The sequence below is a fragment of the Acanthisitta chloris genome, unplaced genomic scaffold (assembly GCF_000695815.1).
Source record: "Acanthisitta chloris isolate BGI_N310 unplaced genomic scaffold, ASM69581v1 scaffold9356, whole genome shotgun sequence".
NCBI lineage: Eukaryota > Metazoa > Chordata > Aves > Passeriformes > Acanthisittidae > Acanthisitta > Acanthisitta chloris.
Window position 1 is genome coordinate 21,167 of NW_008678705.1, and position 10,100 is coordinate 31,266.

At 50.4% G+C, this 10,100-nt stretch overlaps 1 protein-coding gene across 1 annotated transcript in view; it reads right to left on the bottom strand.

Moving 5' to 3' along the window:
- The window catches only part of ACAN (aggrecan), a 25,616-nt gene extending 15,872 nt beyond the window's left edge, over nucleotides 1-9,744 (bottom strand). The window contains 11 exon segments of the mRNA XM_009077009.1: nucleotides 2-1,529; nucleotides 2,098-2,289; nucleotides 2,446-2,739; nucleotides 2,861-2,988; nucleotides 3,414-3,596; nucleotides 4,211-4,742; nucleotides 6,390-6,683; nucleotides 7,288-7,415; nucleotides 7,941-8,115; nucleotides 8,769-9,140; nucleotides 9,675-9,744. Coding sequence (XP_009075257.1) covers nucleotides 2-1,529; nucleotides 2,098-2,289; nucleotides 2,446-2,739; nucleotides 2,861-2,988; nucleotides 3,414-3,596; nucleotides 4,211-4,742; nucleotides 6,390-6,683; nucleotides 7,288-7,415; nucleotides 7,941-8,115; nucleotides 8,769-9,140; nucleotides 9,675-9,744 — 3,896 coding nt within the window.
- Nucleotides 9,745-10,100: the final 356 nt, after the last annotated feature.

Genomic DNA, 10,100 nt, shown 5'->3' on the forward strand with positions numbered 1-10,100 from the left:
TTCCTGTGATACTGTTGGTATTGTCACAACTTCTACTAAATCAGAAGTGACTAAAGTGACTTCTGGAAGCCCTGAGACCTCCCCACTAATATCAGTTGCTGCTGAAGACTGTCCACTTAGATCTGTGGCTCCAGAAAACTCTCCACTGATGTATGGGATCCCAGATGGCTCTCCACCTGTCCCTGAAGGAAATCCACTAGCCTCCACAGCTCCAGTCCCTTCTCCAGATAGTCCTCTGTCTCCAGAATGAAATCCACTGATTTCTATCATCCCAGATGGCCCTTCTCCTAACTCTTGTGCAACTGATGTCTGTGTTACAACTTCCACAAAAGTGGTATCCACAAGAGAGACTGTGGGAAAGCCAGAAGTGAGTCCACTTTCCTCTCCAGACAACAGACCACTGATGACATCAACTCCAGAGACATCTCCGCTGCTGTCAATCACTCCACTTGGATGTCCACTCACCTCGAGCACTCCAGAAGCACTCCCACCATAGTCTACATGCCCAGAAGGCTCACCACTGATGTCTAAACTCCCAGATACCATGCCTGATGCATCTTCACCTCCTGAAGGCAATCCACTGATTTCCAAAGTCTGTTTTGCTTCTGCTTCTGTAATCGAGGGTGGTGTTGTCACTTCTTCCAAAGTGACATCTACAAAGGTAATGCCAGAGGCCTCACTGCTTTCATCAATACCAGAGGTAAGGCCACTTAGGTCCACCAGGCCACTGCCCTCAGGTGTTCCAGATGGTTCTCCGCTGACATCCAGTCCTGAGGGTAACCCGCTGAGCTCAGAGCCTCCTGAGGGCAGCCCGCTGAGCTCGGGTATCCCAGAGGGCTCCCCACTGGGCTCAGCACCTGAGGGTAAGCCTTGGACTCCACCACTGCTGTGCCAGTCAGAGGATGGGAACCCTGACAGATCTCCTTCACCACTGACTCCGATGGACCCTTTACCCTCCTCTTGCCGTTCTGGCGCTGTTGTTACAACTTCCACCAATGTGGTATCCACAAGAGAGATGGTAGGAAAACCAGAGGTGAGTCCACTTTCCTCTCCAGATGATATGCCACTGACTACCTCAGTGCCAGAGATTTCTCTGCTGACTCCAAAAGGCAGTCCACTGCTTTCCTCTCCAGAAGGCATCCCACTAATCTCTGGTATCCTTGAAATAGACACTGATCCTTCTTCCTTTGCAGAAGGCAGGCCACTGATATCAACAACGCCAGAAGATACACCACTCAGGTCTCCTGAGGGCAGCCCACTTTCTCCAGGCAGGAAGCCACTGGTATGCAGGTCTACTGATGGTGATCCTCTTTCTCCAATCCCTGAGTGTTCTCCACTAAGTTCAAAAACTCCAGAAGTTGGTTCTCCACTTGTATCTGGGACTCCAGATACCCACCCGGATGCTGAAGATTCACCACTGACTTGATGTTCTCCAGATTCAGCCACCTCCCCTGACACTTCGCTGATGGAAGCATTGGTACTTGTTTCCTCTGGTATTATGGTAGCTGAAGGAAAAGCAGATGGACTCACTGGAAAAAAAAAGAGCAAAGAAAGAGATGGAGTTGGGAAAATTATTTACTAAAATTGTCTTAATGAAGCCATTAACAATTTCCTGATTGATTTCACTTCCACACTGATACCAAGTCCTGGAACATGGAATGATGACAACAGTGATATCAGTTCTCATGTGCTAAAATCAAGCTACTACTTCCTTAGTGATACCATATAGAACAGAAAAAGTTTGGTGCTGCTCTGACCGCACTGAAGCTCTGTCCTCCCTAGACTGCGTGGCCTGAGATCTGTTTCTAGCCTGCCTTCTCCACCTCAGACACACAACAACTTACTTTGTGAGGTGCCCTGGCAATGCTGTGTATGCTGGTCTGCTGGTGGCTTACTCAGCTCTACACAAAAGTGCAATAATAGACACATATAGCTCCTCCTGCATGCACAGACTCAGACTTTGCTAATACAGTGATAATTGTCTAGATTGCCAGGGAGTCCCCTTCAGCAAGGACACGGCCCATTTGCACTGGGATTGTTCCAACACTACATCACCAGCCAAGCATGACACAGGATACAGGGAAGCTCTGAACCCACCTGAGAACAACGACACATCTGTGGGAAAGACTTCTGTCCCCCAGGCTGTCTGATTCTCAGGTTCAGTGGCGAACTCTGTTTCCACAGTCACCTCCTCTCCAGAGGGTACCCCTTCCACTCCAGGGATCACTTGTGTTGCCAGCACATCTTCAAAGAATGGGGTGATCCCCTCCTCCTCTGCAGGAGGCAGAGCTGGAACAAAAAGGCATTGGAGGGAGTTTCCAAAAGTTCACAATCCAAGGTGAAGTGCCTCACCCAAACCGCCACTCCAACATGCACAACCTCCCTCCCAAAATCCCTTTCCCTGAGGAGACAGGTCTACACGCCCTGCAGGGGGTGGCAGGATACCTCTGAAGCAGAAGGCATGGTGCCGGGACAGCGGGTCGGGGAAGCCTGTCTGGTTGTCGTGCTGGTGGACAGTTCTCACGCCTGGTGCATGTCCCCCACAGGAGGGACGGGGGCTCACGATGGGGTAGCGGAGGCTGCCGTCAGCTAACCATCCTGCATAGCATCTGTCCAGGCCCTGCTTCCAGGCAGCATGGAGTTGGCCAACAGAGGCCAGAGTGGCATTTTGGCTCTCACAGTACTGCTGCGCTTCTGGGAAGGTGAACTGCTCTGGCTGGGTTGCAAAGAACACCTCACCTGAGGGATGGAAGAGAAACCAGGCATGAGTCCCTGCATCCCACCCATGCACAAACATATGTGTAGGTGTGAAGCACATTTTTGCTCCACAGCTGTGCCCAGGGGAAGGGGGAGAATGTACCCTTGAGCCTGTCGATGTAGCAGTACACATCATAGGTCTCCGAGGCCGGGCGCATGCCGTATGACCGCACACCCGGAGAGTTCTCTTTGTCTCCTAAGCAGTTATTTCGGGGGTTCACAATGGGATACCTACCAAAACAAGAAGGGAGGAGGTAACCCAAGGTCAGCCTTATGTACCCAGGACTGAAGGACCTCAGTGTGCTTGGGAGCAGGACATGAACTCTTCATTGTTAGAGGTGCTCAGACCACCCAGCATGACTTGGTGACAAGTTCACTTACAACTTGGGGCAACAAATACAAATTTTCCTCTACTTTTCCTACATATCAGGAGAGCCCACTGGTGCAAGATGAATACATAGCTTAGGAAATGAGAAAAACAAGTGGAGAAGAACAGGTCCATTGGTCACTAGATATCATGGCCTGGAGACAACCTTGAGTCAGCAAAGCTTCAGATGCAGATGAGGAGAGCAGCAGGACAGACCACAGTAAAGCCTCAATTTCATGTCTGAATAGTCATTTTGAGAGGTGTTTTTCCAGAGTCAATGTAGTGTTACCTGACTGTCTGGTCCCGCAGCCAGCCGGCATCGCACTGGTCGAAGCCAGCCTCATAGGCAGCCTGGAGCTGCTGGGGAGTGGCGATCACTGCGCTGTTCTCCAGGCAGGCCTTCTGGGCTTGGACGAAGGAGAAGGCATATCTGCTGGTGGCAGCACGGTAGTGAAACACCACACCTGGGGGAAAAGAAGCCATGGTGAGACAGCAGGTTTAGGACCTACACCCCGCTGAGATGCATGACCAGAAAGAGTCTTCCTAGCAACAGTGCAGGGACCAGTGCCTGCCTCCATCACTTTGATGGAGATGATTCATTCATTAAGCTTTGCTGCCATCAAGGGTGATGTTCTGGGGATCTCTTTATCCCTCCTCTACAATCTTCCTGCCTTGACATTCCCCTCCCCTAGAGTCAGATGCATATGGGAGAGCAGAGTGTAACCACTGCAGCCCAAGCATCAACCAGCTGAGTCCCTTTCAGCACATGCTGGGGTGGCCCACAGCCCCCTCCTCACCACTGATGTCCTACTGTAGGTGGAGGCACTCAGCCTGTCCCTGACCCCAAACAGTACTCCACACCTCCAAGGTTCTTGTTGCCCTCTGTGATGGCAGAAGCCTGGACTGTTTTCAGCTGAATGGTTACCTCTAGGACAAACTGATCTTCAGACTTTTCAGGGTCCTGGTGACTTACCAGTGGGGGAGATGGGCTGCTCAGGGAGGAGACCAACACCAGAGGCTGCTGTCACTTGCACAAGCTGATCTTCCCCTGTGAATGCTGAGGCAGACTCTGGTCCTGGTGTGGAGGAGATGGGTTGCTCGGGGAGGAGACTGACACCAGGGGCTGCTGTCGCTTGCCCAAGCTGATCTTCCACTGTGAATGCTGAGACAGACTCTAGTCCAGGTGTGGTAGTCACCCCCACGACCTCTTCCACTGAGCTCACCTCCACCGTTTCGGTGGTGACATCAGTGTCTAAGGCTATGGTGGTGATGGCAGTGCCTAAGTCTATGGTGGTGACCTCTTCAGGTACAGTCCATACAGCTGTGACATCCTCCCTGGTCACATTTTCCTCCTCTGTGGCAGCTGTCTCTACCATGACCCCAGTGGTGAAGAGCTCGGGCTGGATGGTGAAGCCCTCATACAGCTCAGTGGCAGTGGGTGTGATCTCGATGGGCTCCAGGGTGGCGATGCTGCCACGGGCCTCCTCCTCTGTGACATTGCGTGACAGAGGCAGCTCCACCTCGGTCTGGGTGACAGTCTGGACAGTGAAACCACTGCCCTGTTCTCTCCTTGTCTCATCGATGAACTGCCCTGGGACTAGGGTCTCATCGTCGTCCCCTGCATCAGGACACAAAGCAGCAATTAGAGAGGACAAGGTCAGTCTGGTGAGATGGACTGCACTGGTGCTGCCTCTGAGAAGAAGCTGAGTGTTCGCTGGCTCTGAGAGGAGCAGGGAAATCATGATGGTTTGGTAAAAGAAATGGTTTTCCTTCCACCACTGTAGCTCTCTACAACGCCTCAGCACGGAGGACACGGTCATGAGTCAATGAGCCACCGCATGCTCCACAGCTGGTGAATCAGAGGGGACATTCCCGGCTCTCCACCCAGTTCTCCTTCCCGGGAACACCTTGCCCATATCCAAGTCTGCACTGACCTCTAGTGCCTGCTGCAAGGAATTTAAGGTGGCCGGAGGGAAGTAGGGGAACTTGGATAACCTTCACGGCAGGTCTGTCTAAGGCGTGGGAGAAAGAAAACTGGATCCTCACACTCAGTGCATGATGCCTTACCAGGAACATGATCTCCTACTGCTCTGCCCAGGAAATGACTTAAGAGCTCATCCCGTATAACCATTCTAACCCCATCACCAGGACAGCCAAGGCCACTTGCTGTACCCAGTGCATTCAAACAGCTCTCACTTTTCCCCTCCCAAGTCACTTTCCTGCTCAAGACACATCCCTCGGGTCTAGGAGAATGTGCTGGTGAGCAGATAAGCCTACAGCAAGGACAGTGGTTTACAGAGCAGCGTAAAACAGAAGTGTGAGGGTAGGTAAGTGAGGGATGAGGCAAGACAGGCTTTGACTGAGGAGAGAGAGAATGGGACACTGTCAAGGTTTTCCTCTAATACTGTTTTCCCTGCTCTGCTGATTTCCAGTTCTGTTTTCCTGCTAGTTTGTTTTAGCCAGTACCTGTCAGATCTCAAGGGATTCAGAGAATTTGATAAAGATGCCCAGACAAGGACTGGCTGAGATAACCAGAAGGCTGTGGCTTGGTGGACCAGTCTTTAGGTTGGCCACAAAACTGCGTACCTCCAGGGGTCTGGGAGATGCATCTGGGCACAACAGGTCTGATCAGAGGTGTTTCAACACATTTTAAGATATTGTTATTTTTTAAACCATGACATGAATGTTAGCATCTGGTTGCCCTGAATAGACCGTATATCACTGTGCTTTGCCCCCTTCTTGCTGCAGGGAGAATTGTGCAGTCAGAAGAAAAGGGGAGTAGCTGGGATACTCTCCACTTCCTAGGTGCAATTTTGCCCCATGATTGCCAGAGACTGCGTCAGTCTTGGATTTATCACAGCATGAAAGCTCAGGCATGTGTCTTTACCACATCATGTCACTATACACATCTTCAGGGTCAAACTTGTTCTTTGTCCTTTTCTTCCAACTCCAGCATTCAAAGTCTTGTACGCGAGGCACCTGAGCTCTGCTCCATGTCTCCAGGAGAGCTATGAAAGCAGGAAGGTGTGGGAGGACTGGAGAGAATTGGGCTGTGTTCCACCCACCCACCTCCTGTACAGGTCAAACACTCTGGATCTGCTTTCTACCTGACCGTGAATGGGAGACTTAACCCTTTGCCAGCCTTGCTTTTTGCCCTTCTCTTTAAAACAACACAACAAGAAGCAGCAGGCTAGCTCCTGCCAGGGAGTTCCTACTTGGTGGTGTGTAGAGACACACTGTAGTCCCACAGCCCTGGTACACTCACCACTGTAGCAGATGGCATCGTAGCGAGAGTCGGGGTGAGGATACCCCGTTTGGTTGACGTGCAGGTACACTGTCCGCACGCCCACCAGGTTTCCTCCGCAGTTGGGCCGTGCCCTGGAGATGGGATAGCGGACGCTGCGATCCCCCAACCAGCCTGCACTGCACATGTCCATGCCATCCTTCCAGGCCAAGTACAGCTCTCCAGTGGTGGCCAAACGTGCTCCCAAACTGCGGCATTTGTCGAAAGCTTCTTGGAAGGTGAACTTCTTTGCGTCAGTGGCATAGAAGACTTTACCTGCAAGCACACCATCCGTTAGCATAAGAATTACCTGCAGAATTTAATCCCAATTCCCTTTCTGTCCCCTTCCCACTCCCTAGAGTCTGGATAAGATGAAGAATCCTATGCATTAGAGCCAAACTGCAGCCCCATGTTGGTAATTATTTATAATGACCAGAAGAAAGTGAATATTACAGACTGAACACAGACTAGAGCAGAACATACCAAACCAGCTGGAGCCCTAGGGCAAGAGGGAGAGAAAGGAAAATTGCAGTTCTGATGTTTCAGTGAGTGTTTCAATGGATCCCTGTCATAAGCGTGGGTGATGAACACCTCTGAATGTCACACCCTCAAATGGATGACCAAGCAGAATGGCGTGGACTCTGGTGGAGCTTAGACAGACTCCACCCTCTGTACTGCATTAGTCATTTGACATTAAAATTGTCCAAGATCTAACAAAGAGACTGTAGAGAACATCTGGCCTGGCTGGGGTATGTGCTTTTCCAGCTTTAACCTGTCCTTTCTCTAGGCCCTTTGCCTCTATATTTGCTGTTGTCCAGTCTAGGCATGATCAGGGCTTTGACTGCTCCTGCATCTAGTAACAATAAAAGCCCCCAATCACCTTGCATTTGCTCTGCATAGCAGTAAACATCATAGGTTTCATCTGGCTCACGGACACCATAGGTCCTCACTCCTGGAAATTCATCCTTGTCGCCATAGCAGCGCTCCCGGGGCCAATGGATGGGGTACCTGAGGGAGAGAGGGTGTGTGAGGAGTGGGGAGCAGGACCCTGGCAGCCAGGCTGGTGGGGAGCTGTGGAACACTGCACAGTGTGGTGATTTATGGCTTTTCCCAGGTTATGGGGAAGGGTTATGATGATCTGTTGTCTTGCCCTCACTCTGATGGTCCTTGGAGCACTGGCCAAAGACTTCAGGACAAGGTGCCTCCTCAGCAGGGGATGCATAGCTCAGTGTGGTTGAGCAACACTTGTGCATCTTGGCACAGCATCAGTTTTGTTCAGGGAATATGAAGGATCAGGATTAAGCCACTGTACGCTCAGTTGCCACCACCAGCTGAGGAGGACAGTGATCACTGTGCTTTCATACCATAGATTCCCCCCTGGCAGAGAATGGCTTGCAATCCACCACCTCCCTCTGCACACCAGCAGTTACAACAGCTGCTATTTAGCAACCGTTTTCAGTTGGTGGCTTCATTACAGAAGCCCTACCCTAATGACCCTGCTGTGGATTTCCTTTCCCCTGCATGGGTCATTACCTGACAGTCTGATCAGCCAGCCAGCCAGCATCACACTGCTCGTACCCATCCTCATAGGCAGCCTGCAGCTGCTCGGGAGTAGCAATGACAGCACTGTTCTGGATACAGGCCTGCTTTGCCTTCTCAAAATTCAAGGTGTACCTTGTGGAGATTGCTCTGTAGTGGAATACAATGCCTGGAAAAGACAAGGGCCGTCATTCACATAAACAGCCTTTCAAAGAAAGCACAATAAAAACCCCAAAAATAAACCTCATCCTCGGCAGTCCTGCAGTGGAAGCTGTTTCCCTGCCTTACAGAGAAAGCAAAATTCACAAAAAAAGGTAAGGATTATATGAAATTTTTGTTATTTTATCCAGCCTGCTAGGATAGGCTTTGCAAGACAGTGGCAAAAGTTTTTCCAGCACAGCCCAATTCTCCAGCTGAGGGCATCCCATCTCCTAAAATCTTTGGAAAAAATTAAAGGTCTGATAACAGCTCTGTTCCAGCTTCACCCGCCTGGGCAATAGCCCAGCATATCCAGTGCCACCTCCTGCCAAGGATGTCGTCTTGCTGTCTCTGTAACTCATTTTCTGCCAGAAAAGTTATTTTCTTGCCATGTATTCTGCCATGAGTCATTTTACTGGTTTGTTTAGTCTGTTTCTAGCCTGCTAAAATAAATGCCTGGCCTGTGCCTTCGGCTCACCCACCCATCACCTTATCTGTGACCTGATGAAAAGGGTTTATGTCTATGGGGAGAGCAGTGCCTCCTCTGCCCATATATCTCTTCCTCCCTGCTACTCAGGCCAGGCAGCAAGATCTTGAGAGGAAGGAGCAAGGGCAGGATCTCACCTTTCACTAGGACCTCTATTGTGTCTTTTCTGTCCTCAATCCCATACATCACTTCACAGCGATAAATCCCAGTGTGGTTGGATCTCAGTGCCTTGATCTCCAAAGTGGCATCGGTGGGAATGGCAGGATAATTAGGCAGAGAGATCACCTCCCTGTACTCGGAATTGAGCCGGATTTTACCACCAGTGGCCACTAGCAAGACAACTTCGGTCCCATTTGAGAGCTTGCTCCATTTGATCCGTGGGGTCAGCATAACACTGGTGTCCTCTTCCTCTGGGATGTTGAAGTAACAGGGGATGTTCAGGGATGTTCCCAGGATAACACGCAGGGGAGACTGCTCAGGTATCTTGACTTCCAGGCCATCACTACTGTCTGCCAGTTCCCAAACAAAGCAATGGTTACATCATTAACACATTTAATATGAAACATCCAGTGCTTCCCTGTGATCCAATGCTTATGTCTGCTTTGCAGTCCTCTACTCACATATGCAGACATAACTTCTTTGGTCTAGTCTAGAAAGGGAATTTACAATCATGAGCATTGCACCATGGTTGCTTTAGGGATTTGGACCAGTGCTGGATGTGGGAATGAGGGGAATGAAGGTCTCTATTGCAATGTAGCTGCTGCTCATGCTACGAGATCACACCTAATAGTGTTTGAAAAGGGGAATGCTGAAATTCTCTTAGTTTTCCCATAAATCTGCTTTTGCCTGCAGCTATTTCCCTGGCTCCCCAAGCAGAAGAGCAGTGGGAGGCTGTGGCAGAGCAGCCACCTGAATAGAGAAGCTCTGTGTGTGCACAAAGCAGATCTTGGGTACACTTATTTCTGGGGACTGCCCATGCTTGGGGATGGGACCAGAGTGCCACACGTGGCTCAGTCCTGCTTTCCCATACCCTGGACACGTACCTGAGAGCTCCACAGAGTCGGCTGCGGTGATGACTTGCAAACACACAAACACTAATAGTAAAGTGGTCATAGTTTACCTGCAAGAAACAACACAGGGAGAAAGGATTTGTGACAGAGGTATGTTCCCGGGGAGCTGAGTGCTGTGGATGCTGCTGTGGAGCAGTGCAATGGTTGCAGCTGCCCCTTAAGCCTCCTACATGTAGCTGGCAGTGATAGCCAGTCCCTGGGGAAGGATGCTGTCTCAAAGTGCCTCTTGCTTCAGGAAATGTCTGTAAGACAAATAAGTAAGATGCTCTGCTACGCACAACAGATTGAAGTGTTATTATACATCACTTATTGTATTGCTCTCTCACTCTCTCTTATGTGATTCAATCTTACCTGTGGAGCAGAAAGGCATTTTTACAACAGATCTTCACACTTATTATG